Consider the following 20,424-nt stretch of genomic DNA (forward strand, 5'->3'; position numbering starts at 1 on the left):
CTTCAGGGAACAAACTGCTTTCACCACTGCCCCAGAGAGAAACCCCATGGAACCACGCACGGGAGGCGTAGTACTAAGCCCTACACACCAGGACTGCCTCTGCTCTGACTGCTGCCACAGATTTCCTAAACAGATCCACTTCTTTGCTATTTTAAATTTTATGCCAAAACACAACTGTAACCATTAAAAAATCGGATGAGGCAGTCCCTCCCGCACATGCCCACTCCACCTGAGCTGCACCAGCAGCAAAAGCACGGTTAAATGACACAGAAATTGTATACATCCTGAAGAGCACGTCTCAGGGAACAGTTCTGTTTCATGCTGAGCCCGTCACACAGACTTCAGCCATCCCAGCAGCGGGTAAAGGCTGGAAATACTGCTGCCCCTCTTGTGTTTTGGAATGTCAGAGAAATCCCTTTTCAAAGTTGTCCACTTCCTTTACTTTAGTTTTCTTTGTGACACTGCATGCCAGACATCCCGCCCAAACACAGTGCAAGTGGAAAAGCTGAACTCTCGCATACGCATCTGTAAACAGACATACAAACACACACGTGCATATGCTGACACAGCATGCATATGCACGTACTTGCACGTGCTTGCAGGCAGCCCTGGACGGGGAGGGGGCCCCTCACATTGCAGATAGGCAGCCGGAGGTCCCCACAGCTCCTGGGGGAGGGGGAAGTCCCCAGACCTCTGCAGCTAAAGTTTTAAACCTACAAGGTGCAGTTACCGGCTCAGTGCTTACCTTCAGGCAGTGTCTAGACCGGGAAGTGCGTACAACGTGAACGCAATTCCTATCACCACGGAGGTTTTGCTGCCTCCACTTAGAAGGGCAGAGAAAACTCTGGTGTTTCACCATGCATAGAGAGTTTAAAAAAGAGACTGAACACAGCATCTGGCAGTCTCCCCCATTCCTCCCCTCCCCCTCCTACCCCTCTCACTCTCTGGTTGTTGGGGTTTTAAAGGAGTTGATGGAGGAAGATTTATCCAGTACTGAGGATGCCTGGCTCAGACCTCGCTGCTTCTGGCACTTCAGGACTCTGAGGAAAGACAAGCACACCACAACAGCCTGTGCTGACACGATGTAACAACAAAGTACAGATAAATTAACCCACTTCCAGTAAAGAATTGCTTTGTGACTGTCACCAAAATATGCTATATCCAATAGGCCTCCTCAGTGTGAGTACATTCCCCTCACCTACACTTCAAAAGTAGTCAAATGGAAGAAACCCAACCACCATGTATCGCCCCTGACACTGTACAAAGACATCAAAGGAACCCACAGAATTAGTACCAAACTGGTGACAAAATACATCTTGGCACCTAGTTCTCTGCATATGGTTTTCTGAAGAGTGGGTGATGCTTGGTAGCGTAAGCCATACATCACTATATCCACCAGAAAAAGTCCGGCTGAATAGATAGAGCTTTTTATTTTCTGATTTTCTCACAGCATTGTTATTATCTCCCAAGACATACTCAAGATACTTGGCACTGTCACATACAATGTAAAATCAGTGACATTAGCAAGAGTATTAGAGGAAAAGCGGACAAACATCACCACCACCACCATCACAGAAAGTGAGCAGAGGTTGAGCCTGGCAGATGGGAAACCTTCTTGGCGCTAAAAACTTTCACATAAAAAGAAACAGTTTAAAGCTGAGTTCCACAACTGCAAAAACTGCCACGTTAATAGGAAATGCTGCTGTTCACTGGAAGCTCTCAGTGCAGGAACTGGGAGATGGGCTGCTCTGACAACCTCCTGAGAGGTTGTTGGTCCTTGCCTCTCTGACCTTCCAAGGGCAATGGACTTCACTGGCTCACCGGCACCACCCCAACACAGAAAGCTTTCTGAGAGAGCCTGGGCATTGTGAGCATCCAGCAACCGGACAGGTTCTGGAGAAAAAAAGCCTCCCTAATCCAGAGTCTCTCTGGAGATTTGAGAGTTGTTTTGATTTACTTGTGGAGGTTGGAAACTCTGTCGGCACTAGGGAGGAACACCACAGCTGATAAATGAAGTGAAAGCAAGGGCAGGATTTAGTCAGCCTAGGACGCCTGGACAGTGGCTCAAGGACCAGTGAATAACTCCACGTCTACACTAACACGCACCAGCCTCTTGCCTGCGTATGCCACAATTCTCACCTTGCAAGCCTCCAGAAGAGAGTCACTACATGTAAAATAAAGTCACAAAAGGCGCATGATACTTTGATAAGTAAGAGCTCTGGAAATATCAATTATATACACTAACAGAGTATAAAGACAGCCATTATAATCATCCCAGGACTCGTTAGCTTGTGTTACAGATATTGTGTGTGTACATCTGCATATGCACAGACATTACAAAGTCCAAGGATCTACTTCTGTATCTCCTCCACATTAGAAAAGAGCCACTGAATACCAGCTGTCACAAGATTAATGGTCACTGTGCTGGTATCACAGTATACATTTTCTATACTCTTCAGTAAGAAACCTACACATTACCTAATGTGCTGCATGTGTGCCCCTTCTGACAACATAGCAGTTCAACCCACTTGCAGTTCAAACCTTCGCAGCAAATCCCATCCATATCAGAAGGAAATGGAGTGAGCTCTCTGCAGTGAAACAGACCAAATTTGTCATTTCTTTGTGAGAAGAAGGATAGCACATACATACTTTACATGCCTCTGAATGTCAATTTTGCCCAGTTTTGAAGCACAAAACCACTTCTGCTAGGTGCTCCTATGAACAGGAAGGCACATAATACAGCATTAACAAGCCATCTTGTTCCTCTTATAAGTCCTCCTCTAGGTTTTTGTTCTGTTTAAAATCCACTAATAAAAACTTTTTCCCCTGTGCTTATTTCTGCACATATCTGCATGATTTACGTTCCTTTGTAGCCCAACCCAAACTTTACTTTTTCACTTTTTAAACCCTTAAGTCCTTTGTCTTCAGTATATTTTCTGTTGTGCTTTTTAATTACTTAAAAATCTTCACCTTCTCCTTCAAAAAGGTTAAATTAGTTTCCCACCAGTGTTCAAAAATTCAACTGCAATATGAGTTTTTCCCCACCTGTAAGAAACCCAAAGAAATAGGGACAAGGAAGAAAGATCAAACTGGTGGCAGAAGTGGGGGGAAAAAAATCTCCTTATAACAATCAACAGAATAGCAAAAAAAAAAAAAAAAAAAAAAAAAAAGTTTAAAAGTCACCCAGAATATATGACCATGTAAGCATGGGCACTCTTGCAGAAAACCTAGTCAGCAATCCAAAGCCATGGGAAATTTAAATTAGAGCTAAGCTACACAATAGCGAAGAAATCTGTGCAGATAAAAGGGCCTGCTCAGGTTGCAGGTATACTTAGTCTAGATCTCTTCAGATTTGCAAAGGAACTTTATTAGTTTTATTAATTTTTTTCTTAAATAATCAAGAGATTCGAGTTATCCACACTACATGGTAAAGAAGATTAAGTTTTTTTCTTTAATCAAAATATCCATATGCATGTGCTTTATCTTCCAAATGGTAGGTGGATTCTCACTGCTTATTACCGCTCTGGGGTGCATTCTGCTATAGTAACTCATGCACAAAATGCTCCTGCTACATTTAAGGAACGTTAAGGCTCTAGCAGACACAAGCAAGAAGAACCCCCCGCATTGCAGTAAAAGCCCAAGTGTTTAGCCAGGGTAGTTCTGAGGACCACATGCTGATAAAGGGTTTCAGCAAACACACAAACTTGGGTTTGGTGACATCAACCTCCGTTTTATGTTCAGCCGGCCTGACCTGGCACCACTCTGTTGGTTCATCCTTCTGAGGGGGCACAAGCAGGGAGCCCCCAAGCCCACATGCCTGGCGCCGCTCGGGAGGAGGGATGGGATCAGGAAGCATGGGCAGGGCCCCAGCATGGGTATGGGCAGATCCTGGGTAGGAGCACTGAGGGCCATGGGCTTGCACCCTCTTCCAGAAGCCCCCCAATCCCTGGGCTTCGGAGCAGGTGACAGACAGCATGGTCCCATGTGCGTGGCTTACCAGCCCTCACGAACACAACTGCCAGTACTGGCTATTTCCAAACGCACATTAATTTTACACTGAGATGTCTTTTCCACCAGCCAACCCCTCCAGCTGCTCAGCACCCCACACCTGGCCTCCCCAAGGAGACGCCGTGCTCCAGGTAGCACAGCAGCTTCGCTGGGGACAAGGAGATCCCTCGAAAGGGGATGCAGAGCCACCAACAGCATGACATGGCTGCAGCAGCAACATGCAGTGTCCCAGCGGCCTCCCCACTTCAAGAAGAGGCAGGTGCAAGCGGAGAAGCTGCCGTCTGCATGCAGCAGCGTGCAGACATGAACAGCCAAGACATAAACGTGGCTTTGGCGGGGGGGGTATGTTTGTTACATTGCAATTTGTGCATGAACTACACTTGAAAGACAAAGTAAGTCTTTCTGCTTTAAAGAAATGTGCCACATACCATTAGGTATTAATAATAAAAAATATTTTAATTGCTAAACTGATTTTCACCATTTTCACCAAGAAATCTTTTTTTTTTTTTTTAACTTTTAAAAGCAGCTTTTGCTGAAATTTAATTCAGCAATTTCACAGCCTAGGCATCCAAAAAGTACAGGGAAGTATGGCTCTTTAAATAGTTCTATGGCCTAACACAATGAAAAATGTCTTTTAATCATTTTCATAGACAAACTAACTTGGTGCTACAAATATCAAGATTCTAGCACAAAAACATATGATATCGTGCAAAGGTCGTGTTCAAAACTAGCTGTCAAGGGAAAGAGTAAAGAAGAAAAGTGCGACTAACTGTACTTTTTTGTCATTTTAGAAATAATGCTTTTCACTGGTTAAAAATACATAGAGGGATTTCAGTAACACAGAGCACAGAGAGAAAAAGAAATACAGATGTGGTCAGATTTTTCAATCATTTCTGTGGTACCACACATCAATAAGAAAAGAATAAGCCATACATCTAGAAGAAGTCATTTAAAACACTGATACTTAACAAAGGGTATTTCCTTTTTGAGCATGGCTGACACAGATAAAACAATAAGCTAAATTTATCAGAGACTGCTATTTCCATTTTGACTCCATAAGCTGTAGTTACTGCTGCTGAACAGAAAACTCCTTCCTACACTGTTTTTCCAGGGAAGAGGCAAAAATAAAATGCTTTCAAATTTCCTTTTTTTTTTTTAGACTTTTTTTTTAAATGGTTTAATTCACTAAATATTCAAATTATTTTCTTTAGTTCTTTTTCATTTTACGGGTGTATTTTTGTTATGGTTTCTCTGACTAAATGACAAACTTGATTACTAACGCTAAAAGTCAGTATATAAAAAGACCTCTAAACTTGGAAAACAAGACGGAAATGGGTGCCAAAATGGGAAGTTGAAAAATCTGCTTTGGAAATACTAGCTTGTACTTTGTTTATGTCTACTGTTTGTTTTTGTGCAGGACAGTTTTACAAGACAGTAAGAGCAGGATCATAGAATCATAGAATGGTTAGGATTGGAAAGGACCTTAAGATTGCCTACTTTCAACCCCCTTGCTATGGGCCTAAAATCCTGTGCCTCAAGTGAAATGATTTACCCCTTGATGCTGGCTTCCTTCCATAACTACTGTCCACACAGAAGGTTAAAAATCCTTGTATTTTACCAACTTCTGTAAGTCAGTCTGATAGGAAACACAACAGTTACTTCATCTGTTCAGATAGCTAAAAGATCATGTGATAAACAGATTTAAAAATACTTCCCAAGACCCCTAAAGCCCCAGCTGAGCTTTGCGCTTTCTGCTCGCAGTCTACTGCTCTTCGTCTGCATGTGGTCACTACCAAAACTACACCAAGAATGGCTTCTATGCCGTCGTGGAACAAAATTCTTACATCAGAGCACAGCGTCATCGTTGGTACGGAGCTTCTCTGTGCCCCAGGCTGGCGAGAATGCCTGCTGAACAGGCACTGCACCTGAACAGAAGCTGAGTTAATCCCTGGTCCGGGGGCTGCTGCTGCAGAGGGCAGGAGCCCCGGAACACCTGTGCTGCAGCTGTGCCCAGCAGCACGCATGGGAACTGTTCAAACTGTCGCATGTCTGAACATGTCATGAAAACACAGCCAGAGCTGCGAAGGAGGCTGCAGCAGGGCTTCTGATGAGGCTCACAGGCTCCAGAGCAAGGACCATCAAGGGCATCTGAACACAACGCTTTACTGGGGCAAGCCGATACCCAGTGGCAGTTACTTCTAAGGGCAACTTCTTGTGCCAGAAGTAGTGTCTCCAGTGATGCTCTTGGGAAAGCCTCACTTCTGTGTTAATAAGATAAAAATCAGAGCAGAGAAGAAAACCACCATCCTTTCTCTGGGGCCTCAGCAGAGTACATATGTGCTGTTTCATAGAAACTTTGGATTCAAAACCAACCATACACACCACACTCCACAAACCTGCCAAACCCAGAGTGTGACCATGTTAGCCTGTTGTCTCTGAGGAAAGTACTGGGTGAGCAGAGGATGGTAGAGGAAGATAAATTGTTTTTTGTACCCCTTAGGGGCTGGGCATCAATGCTGCAGCTTTGAAAGCTGTCTTTCCAAAAGTCACGAGATTAGAAAAAAACCAGAGATTAGGACTGCAGCTATATGTGGGTGAGCAAATATGTTAAAAGGAAGCTTTTAATGAAGAAATGGATGAAAGGCTTTCAATGACAGGAGATTAACATTCTTCTCACATATACTCTTACTGCAAAGTGGAGAAGAGTGGAGGAAGGAGAGAAGAATCCTCCTTGAAGGATCTGGAAATGCTCTGACACTAAAAATGAATTCACACAGTACAGTTTGTAATGATTCTCTTTACACACCTTCTTCTGGACTCTAAATGTTTAAAAAAACAGGTAAATCATACCAAAGACCCAGATCTGCTAAATTACGCATTTTTGAAACACCATGTGAACCAGGTAGGAATGACCCTTTTTGCAAAATAACAAGCAGCACCAACAGCATGCACTGTTCAAAATGCCACGCAGGGAAACCCACCGATGGCCAGGTGGGGCAAGTAACACACACAGGGATGTGGTCGCCATCTTTCAGATTAGCCAACCCATCTGTAGGTCAAGTATCTGCTTCACTTCCAAGCCATGCACAGTCTCACACAGAAAAACAAAGTCAGTGTAAGGAGGGACACAGTCACTACAGACACATGAAATGGTTTCCCGGATATCCTGCTATGTGAAACAAGAAAGCCAGTGCCTATCTTCATATCCCAATTAACGAAAGGTTGCCAACCAGTTGTATGCACTGAGAAACCAGCAGACTTATGATGAAACGTTGTATTTTACAGAAATATGGGCACAGGTACGGTGTTGCTTAATGTGTGTTACACAAGCAGAAATAAGAAGTGAAAGGCATCCAAAGCCATTTGAAAAGAGAGCAGAAAAGGGAGGAAAGGTTTTCAACTGTGCATGTACTGAACAACAGGGTCTGTGGACCAGCCATAACATTCAAGATGCCAACTGGATGCAGAAGGGTACAGGTGATTCTTGATTTACCATCAGGAACTAGAGCTCATTTCCCGAGACAAAGGGACATCTCTTCCTGTCACATATGGTAGTAACTGAAGCTTTCTGGCTGTATGGGGAGAGGATCCTCTGTGCACTGGAGGCACTAAGAAAGCGTTATTTGTTTATACAGAATATTAAAAATAATAAGTCTGCTAGAGAAGAGCAGGACAGGCAAGTAAGATAATAGAATAGTTAGGGTTGGAAAGGACCTTAAGATCATCTAGTTCCAACCCCCCTGCCATGGGCAGGGACACCTCGCACTAAACCGTGTTGCCCAAGGCTCTGTCCATCCTGGCCTTGAACACCGCCAAGGATGGAGCATTCACAACTTCCTTGGGCAACTCATTCCAGTGCCTCACCACCCTCACTGTAAAGAACTGCTTCCTTATATCCAATCTAAACTTCCCCTGTTTAAGTTTGAAGCCATTACCCCTTGTCTTACCACTACAGTCCCTAATGAAGAGTCCAAAGATGAAGAAGAGTTAATAGAATAAGGGGATACACCTAATTCCTTTCTTTGAGGAGTTATTTTTTACTCCAGTGGAACCTCAGCATCTCCATTTCAGGGCCTCAGACAAGAAAACAGACTCATCAAATGACTGACACAACCAGCTACTCATAGCGTCAGAGAATTGTTCACGTTTCAGTTCCCTTTTTAATGTGGAGCAAACTGGACACTAGACACACCATGACACTGCCACAGGAGGTCTATCCCACTTACACAGTCACTGGCAGTTTTTGGGGAGAAGAGAAAAGGCTTCACCAGTCACTACGCTTTACGTCCATCCTTACTGATACTACAAGCCCTAAAATAGTAATTTACATACTGTGCAGTCACCTAAATACTTGATCTCGTTTAGAAACCCTAAAAACAGAACTGTGTGTGTCTCAAAATAATTTAAATGAATTAGCAGAGAATATCTTTGAGAGGATAATTTGCTAACATATTTTTAAAGTGCATTTCTTCCTTCAGATTTAATAGGTTTATGTTTCAGCAAAGGAGTCCTTTATAGTCTATAGAACTGGAGATACAATGCTGCATGAGCTTAGTGAACAAATTATGGTTACATTAAAAAGATTTATGGTGTTTGTTCTCTAAAACTATTCTGATGCTGTTTCAGCTTTTCATTACATACACACAGATGTACAACACCAATTTATTTTAAGCCTGCACTTTACATCCCTGTCACCATACATATTAGAGCAGCTGAAACAAACTTTTGCATGCCAGAGTCACTGAATAACATTTGCTGGAATTTGGAATGTGGCAGAGCCCCAGGGGTTTGGCCAAAGCCTAGCCCTGCTGTGCCCTCAGGTGATGCCTGTGCCAGGGCCAGCAGCAGGGCACAGGCTTCTGCTCTGCCCACTGCATACAGCAGATCAAATGGATTGTCATCAGCTTGTTCACAGTGAGAGGAAATGTGCCAAGGTGAGGTTTTCTGCTAAGTCTTATATAAATAGAAATGCAAAAGCTAAAGTGAAGAGGCAGATGTGTGTGTACAACAATGTGCACCTGCTCCCAGATGGCTGCCTGTCCCTGATGCACGTTCCATACATCCCACATCTCCAGGCACAAGGCTGCTGCTGGTGAGCACTACTGGTGTGAGGCAAGGCGCAAGAACGGGTTTTGAAGAAGTTCTGACGTAGCTTGAGAATAAAAATCAGAGTAAGAGAACAATTATATTTAGGAGCCTCTTGTGTGGCTGTCTGACTTCCCATTCGAGCATTTCAAAAAATGTCTGAATTGCCTACACTTAATGAAACAACTTTAGTTCTGAACAGTGGGACAAGTTTATAAAGCGCAGGAAAATTCTGTTCCTGTTACTTGCTTTGAATGTGGCTTACTTATTGTCAGCACCTATGAATATATATATATGAATAAGAAACATTACTACGCTTATTACAAAAACATACTGTAAGTTAGTTCAATTCATTTTTAAAAGCCTCTCTTGGTTAACACTATCACACCTTCATAGAATAGCATGAAGAATGAAGAAATTAATTTTCATTTTCATGTTACACCTAGTAAGCATAATTATTCTGATAAATTAATTACAGAATGTTTCTCAAAATGTGTATGTGTAATTTTGAAATATGCTTAAAGTCTTAAGCATATTTCTTCTGGGGGGTTTTTGGGTAATCTTTAGCACTACCATCACCAATTTTGGTACATAAATCCAAGGAGATACACAGAGTAAACTGAAAAAAAGAAACCTAGATCCAGGGTATTTGCCTGCTCACCAGTTATAAGAAAAATAGGCACTACCCAGAAAACATATTAACTGTGCTATGTGGTCACCACACAGCACCAAACATTTGCTCCCCAAGAAGCAGAGTAATTTAAGAAAGACAAGCTACTTAGCTCTAGAAAGGCTTCAAAGAAGAGGGCAGGATATGAAAATACAAAAAGAAAGATAATGAAATTTAGCTACTTCAAATTAATTCTTAGAAACTGCATTTGAAGAGATCTATACGGAGCAGAAAATCACATAAATTCCTAATATAATATGGTTGTCTGGGGCTCTGACATGGCAACTGAATGCTCTGCTACTTTTCTGGCATGGCACTGGGAATAGGGAAAGCATTTCTTAGATATCTGAGGCTTGGGCAAGCACACTGGCATCATTAATCAAAGTGCTAAGTGGACAGCTGTGCAAAAACAAACAAGAACAACCCTAAGCAAAAACTTATTGAACATTTATGGGCAAGAAGCAGGCATTTTACCAGAAAAGAAGGCAAAGACAATTTCTCAGCTTGCCCCTCTCAAACGGTTTAGTAGCAGCATATGAACAGTAGCACTGTTTAAACAGCCATCCTGAGGAAAAACTTCACTAGTGTCAGCTTGCACGTCAGCGCTGCAGAGCACTCCATTTCCCTGCAACCAAAACCACCTCACTTACGTGCTCACCAAGTAAAATCATGGTATGAAAAACAATGTAATTGAAAAATTCAATTAAAATTTTACTAAAAATAAAAATAAAACCAAACAATAAAAGTCTTGCGAAGGTCCTCAGCGATGTGGCTGACCAGGCTAGCCCTGCTACCACAGCAGCCTCTGTCCAGTAACATTTTCTCTCAGACTGGCAGGGGACGCTGTTTCTGGAAATGATCTTTGTGCTTCGGGGAAACCAGTGGGCAAGAAAAATGCATGACTGATCATCTAAAACGTTTTAGTTGCTAGTGACAAGGTATGTATTACCTAGTGTGTTTATTACAAACACACATCTAAAATCTCATCTTAAAACTGTTGTGCTAATCACCACATTTACTAACTTTCTGCACGATAACATAGAAGAATAATTTGCGGAATACCAAAATGTTATATGTTAAGTCCTAGCAGTTGAGAATTTCTCTGAGAATCCATACAAGAAGTTACAGCCAATTTTAGGTCAACAACCCGAACTGCCAGACTCCTGAATGAGCAGTTGCAGAACCTGCTTCAGGAAGGGGAATCAGGTCAGAAGGTCTCCTCTCTGTTCTTGCCTTCTGTCCTGGGTTCAGCTGCGACAGTTATTTTTCTTCTTCTTAGTAGCTGGTGCAGTGCTGGGCTTTGGCTTTTTCCAAGAACAATGCTAATAAAACACCGATGTTCTAGTTGTTGCTCAGTAGTGCTTACCCTGATCAAGGACTTTTCAGTCTCATGCTCTGCCAGTGAGGAGGGGCACAAGAAGCTGGGAGGAAGCAGAGACAGGATACCTGGCCCATACTAGCCAAAGGGATATTCCATACCACAGCATGTCATGCCCAGTATATAAACTGAAGGGAGTTACCCTGAAGGGACCGATCGCTGCTTGGGTCGGGCTGGGTATTAGTTTGCGGGTGCTGAGAAACTGTATTGAGCCTCACTTGTGTTTATTGTTTTTTTCCCTTACCCTTTTTAGTTTTATATTCTCTCCCCTTGTTATTTCCCTTATCATTATTATTAGTAATAGTAGTAGTTTTGATTTATAGTTTAGTTACTGGACTGTTCTTACGTCAACGTGTGGGGTTTACATTCTTTCAGTTTTCCTCCCCATCCCACCTGGAGGCAGGGAAAGAAAAGGGAGTGTGAGTGAAGGGCTGTGTGGTTCTGAATTACCAGCTGGGCTTAAACCATGACACCCTTCCCCTTTGCATTTCATCCCTTTCCTGAGTTTTAACTTCTCTGGTCGAGCACACAGCAAAGCCTTAACAAGCAAGGGTGTCTGCACCACAGTGAGGCAGGACAGGCAGTGGGCAGAAATCCCCTCACACAGAAAGAGGAATGAGACTGCTCCCTGGATTATGAGCACTGCTTACTTTCCTACCCTGCAGTACTTTTCAGCAAACTTTTTATTGTTACACACTTCCTACTTCTGATCTTTATGTCTTTAGTCCTCAGACTGTTTGAAAGTTTTTTTCTGCTTACTTTGTTTACAGTAAGAAACTACTGTATTCCCTCTTTATTTCACTCCCTCTTCCCCCTGCTCCCCTGCAACTTTTTATATGCTTTTAGGAATACAAAATATACGGGAAAGTTGGAAAGTTGACATCCTGAGTCACTCTGATGTTACTTCTAAATTTCTACCAGCAAAAATTAGGTCTTTTCATATATGACATTACTGAAACAATGGTATTGAAGTGGTATAAATAAATGGCTATTTCTTTCATCATAGTTCCATACCCATTATTACACACTTCCATTTGCTTTATCTTTCTTTTCAGACATTGACATCAGTATTGTTGCAGACAATCCTCATGCATACAGAAAAACCAGAGATTAAATAAAGTACTAACCTTCACTGACAGGAGTTGCACAGTCCTCAAGGTTCAACAATATATTTTCATCTCTGTCATCTGCACCGGCTCCCAGAAGCATCCAACTCTCGACGTTATCACTTGCAGATGCCAAACTCTCCTCCTCTGAGCTGTCATCTATTACCAGCACATCTTGGATGGCATGAGCTCCAGCAGAACTAACTGCATTATGCTTCCCACTAGTGCTTTTCCTTTGCCTTGAAATGTCTATGCCTGACCCAGCAGGATGCAGGGTATTACATCCAGCAGCTTTGGCATGATATGGCATGGAAGATCTTGGATGTATATGTATTTCACCTTGAGCTAAAAAGCTTCGTGATTTCGTTGCTTTGCTTTTGTAAACACTGTCTTCATCTGGTGTATCAGACAAGACAATGACCTCAGAGTCATCTGAAACTTGAACACAAGGCACAGATTCAGTGATGTTCTTGTTTGCATACTGTTTCTCAGTTAGAACTGAACTATCACCCGTAACTCCTGAAACTCCTGAAACATCAGCTTCCTCATCCATTTCCATTGTGCTGATTTCTCCAAGATTCTGGGAATAGTGGATCTGGCTGTAGAGATGAAATTCCACCTCACTGTCAATGCTCTCCTCACTGGATGACTCCTCGTGATAAAGTTCATCTTCATACATTTCAGTATCCTCAGCATCTTCATATCCAACAAACATTCTGGAACGTGAATCGTCTGTATCTACAAAAAGTCCCAAAGGTTATATTAGAATGGTCACAAATGTATGCCCAAAACCATATTTCAGATGATACCTTTCTGAAATGGCTAAGGTTAGTCATAGAGTTCTGCATACAGAACATAAAACTGAGCAGATTTAACAACTACAACAATCAGTGCTCAAATTCATAATAGCAAAAGCTACTTAAGGGTGCATCTGCTTTAATCTTAGCTATTGCTTTAAACTCAACTACTCTATCTTCTGCATGGATTGGGAGCCAAATGAGTGTCTGAATCAGAACTTTGATCATTCTACCAACTAGTACTAATTCTGGGTACTTCACAACTTCATAACTTACTTACTTTGTAAGTAAGGTCTTATACACATACCTGAAAGACAGGGAAGGAACATTCAGCAGTATCTGACAGAAGCAACTTGGAGCCTATCTACACCTGGGCTGTGGAGTTGCAGGGGTACTTCAGGATTCAATCCTATGATGAGAAGTGCTAGAGCTATGATACAGAAACCACCAGACACACTCTACATAAGCTTAGGTCTGAAGATAACATTAAAAAAAAAAAAAAAGAATAGTAAAGGTAGTATGGAAATCTGCAGCCTTCACACAAACTACTATGTCACACTGTCCCATCATAACTTAAGAACTGAGTTACAATGCCATGAAAATGCACCTACAATGCTTTTAGACCTGGGAAAGTATACCTGCAAACAGTGTTTGCCCAGCGCAGCATTAGCTATGACATCTCTGTGCTGCTACCAGTTAAGCAATAATTATCTAAAACCTTTAAAGGCCCTGGTGCATCTAGGACTAAAGCCCCAATTTCCCTGCTCAGGTACTCAGCAAGACCACTTTTTAAACACATGCACTTTAAGAGATGGCTGATGGGACAAAGTGCACCCTCAGCAAGTTTGCAGATGATGCAAACTGTGAGGAGTGGTTGATGCACCAGATGGTTGTGCTGCCATTCAGAGGTTCCTCAGCCAGCTGGAGAGGTGAGCAGAAAGGGTCCACATGGAGGTCAACAAAGGTAAATGTCAAGTCCTACAAGCTGCTGCCAGGAGAGCAGGTTTGCAAAAAAGGACCTGGAGACGGTGCAAGTTGACCAGAAGCCAGTACACTTCTGGGACAAAAAGTATCCTGGGCCCCTGAAGAACATTGCAAGCAGGGTGAGGGAGGTTATCCTTCTGCCCTAGTCAGCACTCATGGCACCACATCTGAAGCGCTGTGTACAACTCTGGGCTCTCCAGTGCTAGAAAAGATGGACATACTGGAGCTAGTGTGGCGAGGGATTACTAAAACCATCAAGAGACTGGACAATCAGTCATATGAGGCCACGCTGAGGCTGCTGGGACTGTTCAACTGTTCATCCTCAAGAAGAGGAGGCTTAGGAGGATCTTATCAATGTACATAAATACCTGGGGTGAGGGGGAAGTAAATAAGACAGAGCCAGAGACTTCTGAGTAGTGTCTAGCAATATGATGAAAGGCAACAGACAAAAAAAAAAAAAAAGAAATTCCATTTAAACATAAGAAAAAACCCTTTTAACTCTGTAGCACAGGAAGGCTGTGGAGCCTCTGCCCTGGAAGATGTTCAAAACTCAGCTGGACATGGCCCTCAGCACTCAGCTCTAGGTCACCTGGCTTTGAGTCAAGGGGGTTGGATGAGACAACTGCTAGAGGTTCCTTCCAACCTCAGCTATCCTGTGATCCCAACCCAACGGCGAATGCCTCTAGAGTTCACTACCTACTCCCTAGCGAGAAAGGTAATCCAGGGACATTCTAAAGTTACTTTGCCTAATACACAGGATACCTTATTTCATATACATGACCATATCATGCATGGAGGAGAGGAAAGGGAATATTTTCTCTGAAAAGCCTATCTTTATTTCTGTATTACAGTTACTCCTAGGGAAGCCAACAAACTTTTTTAGAAAGGAAAACTATCAGATGGGAGTTCAGTTTTTTAGTTGTGGAAGTAAGTTGCATGGTATTGTTTAAATTCACATAGTAAATACACAAGTACAAAAATTCAGATTCGGCAGCTTTATATAGAAGTAATTTGTGTGATGATGGTATTTAAAGAACCCAGAAGCTGTTTTTATAACAGCTTTCTGTGCACACTCTGCAAAAGGCCTTCCCTGGTCATGATAGATTTGATGTCATTTGTGTTTCTGTTATACCACAAGTCAAACTAGAGAGGAAAACACTTTTCTCATGGAAGTAAACAAAGCAAAACCACATAAAACATGAGCATGCAAGCAGGAAAATACAATGCTTACAGACCATCCATATGCTGTACTCTTTTCTGTTTAGGCTTCTGTTAGTAGGTCAGCATACCTCATTCAATCTCACCTGCACAGCTAAAGAAGTCACTTTGGTCATCACCAGTTTGAGATCATACCTAAAGACCATCAGAACCCTAGTCATCCTCGCTTAGCTCTGCTATCTCTTAATACACTCAAACTGGTTTCTAACCTACAAATACAGTCCTAAAAGTGGAGGTTAAAGACTCTGTTTTAAAAGCTCTCCTATCCACAGAGCAACTGTAACTTCCTGGAAACTTCTGCACCTGCCAACATAGAATGCAGCAATAACATGGGGATAAAGTGGATGTATCTGTATTTGCCAGATGCTTTCTCCTACATGTTCTTAGATAAATAGAATATCTATTATGCCAAATAAAATATGAAAGAATGAGGTCAGAACTTTATGGTAATAGACACAACAAACCTATTTTATGTGAGTATTTAGGTTTAGACAGTGTAGATAGGAGGAAAAGGTAAAACACTGGTCACCTGAATGATTGTAGATAGTTTAAAAAAAAAAGGACAGAAAAGGATCTGACAGACCAAAGCACCCATGTTTAAACATTTCTCTCAACTTTATATGGGGTTACCCGTTCAAACAGGTCTTGGCCTATTCCCACCCATGGGGTGAGAATAAAAGCAGAGATGGCTCCAATCAAACACATTTACAATATTAATCTGTGGTGACAGGATGTGAAAAAAGAGACCTTCAGTAACGTAGGAATTTAAAGAATGCCCCTGAAGCATTCTGCAGTTTCAGTGATACTCAAAAAGCCAAGTTCATTTAAGCACTCCTTCCTTACCATTCTGTCACCCACTGGATAAAGTTACACAAAGTAGATACATTACAGTGGCTGAAAACATGCAGCTAAACAAGACTGCTAGATCACAAGCGTCAAAGAGCGGCCAAGGAGCTGACTCACAAACACTTCACAGCAAAGACAAGAGTAAGAAGAGGCAGCATGACACTACACTCACTTCGATCTATCCTCCCCAGAAGCTCAGGTCAAACAATGGCTCCTCCTCTCAGGTCCATGTACATCTGGAACGACGAAAGGCTCCTCCTCTTGCTCAGTAGGTATGGCAGGCCACTGGAAACAAGAAACACCAATCATCAGCATCACGACGCAATCTGTTGATAGAGTTCTGCTATTCACCAACCTCAGACTTGGGCAATAGCTATTCCCTACCTCTTCATCACAGAGTGAGAAACACCTTTTCCAGGTGTCCGGCATTAAAACAGAGAAAAACACTGCCTCTAGGAAAGGGAAGAGGAGGTTAACAGACAAAGTTTTGCTGGTTTTCAGACTGTCAAACTGAAACAGTCCCTTACTGTATTCCTGCTGAGACTCAGACAGAGAAAGACATGCCTGACTGTCAGTCTTCAGCAATTTAGATTTCCTTTCACCAGTGAAAGGTTTAGACTATGGGCAATTGCCATCTTTGCTACCAGCCAGACTATGGCAAAGACATCCCTCATATCTGAGTGTTAAAACCACATTAAAAATAATAGTCCTGCACAGACTAGCTGATTTGATAGGTAATACAGGCTGCAGAGAGCATAACATGCTGATGCATCATAGTTTGGACTGCCTTACTTTCAAACAAGCCCCAGAACTTCAAATCCTAGGTGATGGGAAACCCACATCCCTTCATCAAGAGAAATCCCATTCCTACCTGAACCCAGAGCAGAACTTTCCTCAAATGTACCTGACTGCCTCTCTGCCAGGCCCTAACTAAGAACATTTCAGGTAAAGTGCTACTCTTGTTAAAACAGAATTAAAAAAACACAGCTACCTGAGTTTCTTTTAACCATTTCTGAACAAAACACCGTATGGCTACAGGCGGAAATAGCAGGAGATAATTTTCCCAGATCATTTACAAAGACTGCTTGCCAGCACTTTTCATCTAGTCCCTTAAAAGAACAATATCCCGCACTTGAATAAAGTAACCAAAGTTGGCAGAAGCACAGCGCAGTCAGAAGGGAGGTGCGGATGGCAACTTGCAAGCAGGGAGAAAAGCACACGGACAAGTTAATCAGAGCATACACAGCAATTTACAAGTTGCATGCAGGCAGCTACATCCTCAACCAAAACCTCAGTGCAGTTTGGGACACTCAGATGTAACCTACATGCAGAAGGGGCTTGGCATAAGTGGTAGTAAGATGCCCAGGCCAGTCCTTCCCATGCCATTCCTGCTTCACAAACTTTGTTTCTCCCTTCTCACTCCTCTTTGCTGCTGCTTAACTTCTCTGCTTCTGCTGATGTTACTTTTTCAACTCCTAAAATCTGTCAGAGCTTAAAAGAAAAAACTCTCAAAGAAAGAAAGAATGAGTAGCAAAAAAAGATTACTTTTTCATCCTTTGCAAATACGACTTTTCAGACAAGTATACTATTCTCACCAAAAGTCATCAGTGAATTCCAAATATTTCCTTATTTTTCTTGCTTTCTGCTTGATCTTTGCAGTAATGTAAAATCTAACACTTCATGACACAGGCTACATAGAAAATACAGTTACAAATGTATTCTCTGCTGTCTTAGGAGGTAAAAAGACAAACAGAACCCTACCATCAGACTTTGTTACAGACAGGAACAACAGTAAAATGGAAAAGAAAGCCTTTCCAAAGGAATTACCACCAGCTTCCTAAACCCACAAGCATCTACCAGAGCAGAGGTTCACACACCAGAAGAGCAGGACACATCAACAGACTTCACAGCTGTGTGCAGACTAGACCTTTTCTCTTTAGTCCCATTTGTGATACATAAACTGCCCAGTGCTTCAGACTGTTAGAATACTGCACAGGTACAACCAACATGAAATTGATTAAAAACTTCAATGTTCAAATGCAGTTAGAGGAAATCTTTCATGTCAGCTGCTGTAACTGCTTTTGCACCCTTCATCAGAAGTGACATACTTCTATTTTGTGAGAGACAAGCAATCGAAACTATTAATTGTTATGGAGTGCAGCACCAAAATGAAAATCACATCTTTGTTCTTCTTGCTACCCTAGGAACATATACAAATGTCAAATCTGAATGCATTAAAAAGAAACCCGAAACCCAAAAAACACAACAATATATGTTTATTATCAGAGGTCAATGTCAGGAGACAGTTTTTGTCTTCACCTGTGTTGTGTTCCTGTACCTAACTCAAAGCGCATGAGAAGGTAGCAGTTTCCATGTGCCACCCAAGGTGAAACATGCAGTCACCAGACACCTGGAGCTGCTCCCTGCACCAGTGTGCTCCATCTAGAGCATCACCCTCACAGTGAAACATTTTAACATGTCATGAGGTAGATTCAGGGCAGGCACTCCCTCGGTTTTCACAAAGAAAACCCTGACAAGTATGCAGAGTAACTATCGCTTCAGCTTCATGTAGCCAGAAAAAGGCAGACAGCACCATAAAGCTGATCTAATTGTGACATTTGCCGTTAGTTACTCTTGGCTAAACTTTGTCACTTGTTTCTTCCAAGGACAACTTATGTTGTTCTATGCTGACACACAAAACTCATTTTCATGTCAAACTGCTGTGTGTTTGAGAAAATGTTTCTTATTTGTACTCCCTTTAAATACAGAGCAAGTAAGTGCAAGGGAAAGCACAGCTTTGGAGAAGAGGTAAATGTTTTTCTGTTGACAAGCTATACCTTCAGGAGATCACAGGAAAAAATCTTCTACACCCAAACCCTGGAAAATAACAAAATATTGCAAGTTTATTTCAAGCCTTTTGGAAGATTTTCTCCCCTTTAGTGATTTTAACGGTAGCTGCGCAAACATCCTGAAGTTAACAGGTTTGCTTTTCCTTAGACCAGCACCGAGTTTAGTCTGGTGACCTGGACGCAGCTGTGCCACCTGGAAACACCGACCCCGAGTACCCGGAACTGCAAGCGGGACAAAACGAGGACCCGACAAAACGTCCTGCCCCGAACAGGTCTGGGCGGCACCGTTCCGCTGCCGGGCACAGGGCCTCTGCCCGCTACCGAGGGCTGGGACGCGCCGCACGGCAAGAGACACGACACTAATGCAGTGGCTCGCACATGTCTTTAATGGCACGGAGGTTCCGGACACCGAGCAGAGCAGGCGGGCGGGCACAGCCTTGCACCCCGGCGGGAGGCGGAACCAGCGGCGGCACAGGCCGTGGGTAGGCCGCACCGGCGGCGGGACGGGCACCGTGCAGAGAGAGACGGCGGGAGCGGAGCGGCCCTCACAGGAACGCGGCGAGGGCGGTGGAGCTCGGCGGGAGCTCGGGCAGCAGCGCTCCCGGCCGTCCAGGATGGCAGGGGAAGGGGAAGGGGCAGGGGCCGGGCGGAGGGCCGGTGGGACATCGCGGGGCAGCAGGAACCGGGCCGGGGAGAGGGGAGGTGGCAGCGGCCGGGGCAGGCCGGGGGTCGGGCGGGGGCTGGGCGGGCTGCCCCGGCACCAATCGCTTACTCACTGCCGGCCGTACCGGGACACGCCGCATAGAGACCGGTGGCTCCGCGCCCCGCCCGCCGGCCGCGTGCTTCCGGCCACGCCCCGGGCAGCGGGGCGGGACTGGGGTCGGGGCCGGGCCTCTAGTTCCGTAGCGTCCGGGGCAGGCGTCCGGCTACGCCCTGTGTGGGTGCGGGCTCGTGCGAATGTGGCGATGTGTGGCCGTGGTGTGGTGCACCGTACCCGAGCGGTCGCGCGTCCCGCAGCGCCGCGTGGCGCTCGGCCCTGCCTGGCTCCTCATGGAGGGCGAGAGGGGAGCGGGGCTAGGGCTGGGGCTGGGTGGGGACAGCATGACGCTGAGGAGGCATCACGGTGAATTGGATGAGTTAGCGTTCCCCGCGTGGTCGGAGGGATTTCCGCTGGTCCCTCTTTGCACTTGAGCTCCGGTCTCTTGCAGGCCTGTGGGGAGCCCCAGCTATGGACAAGAGAGAGGAGGGCAAGGGAGGAATCTCACAGGTGGGAAAAACAAGGGAGCACACAGCCTCTGTTCTTGCAGTTTCCTACTAGGAAACAACTCCCAGCCCAGCTGGCTTTACCACCAGCATGCTGGTGCCAGCAGCTGCCTCTGCCACCTTCATTTCTGCTCCCTGCATGGCACGGTGTGGACTACAGCTCCATCACGAAGAGGAATGGGGCCCTTGCACACCTCCATGTGCTTGTACCATGTCAGAC

The 20,424-nt window shown here is 43.9% G+C and overlaps 1 protein-coding gene across 6 annotated transcripts in view; it reads right to left on the reverse strand.

Annotated features, from left to right (window-relative positions):
- ZCCHC7 (zinc finger CCHC-type containing 7) overlaps positions 1–19,779 on the reverse strand; it is a 120,989-nt gene extending 101,210 nt beyond the window's left edge. The window contains exons 1-6 of one of the 6 annotated variants that reach the window (XM_030470733.1): positions 19,730–19,776; positions 18,930–18,969; positions 17,418–17,583; positions 16,265–16,377; positions 13,352–13,453; positions 12,269–12,979 (exon numbers count right to left, since the gene is read on the reverse strand). In XM_030470733.1, the coding sequence (XP_030326593.1) occupies positions 12,269–12,979; positions 13,352–13,373 (733 nt within the window). In that variant the 5' untranslated portion in view covers positions 13,374–13,453; positions 16,265–16,377; positions 17,418–17,583; positions 18,930–18,969; positions 19,730–19,776. Of the gene's footprint in view, positions 1–12,268; positions 12,986–13,351; positions 13,475–16,264; positions 16,378–17,417 lie in introns of all 6 variants that reach the window. The other 5 variants (XM_030470734.1, XM_030470730.1, XM_030470731.1 and 2 more) reach the window with 5 other exon arrangements.
- Between the last annotated feature and the right edge of the window lie 645 nt (positions 19,780–20,424).

Source organism: Strigops habroptila, chromosome Z (assembly GCF_004027225.2).
Source record: "Strigops habroptila isolate Jane chromosome Z, bStrHab1.2.pri, whole genome shotgun sequence".
Classification (NCBI taxonomy): Eukaryota; Metazoa; Chordata; class Aves; order Psittaciformes; family Psittacidae; genus Strigops; species Strigops habroptila.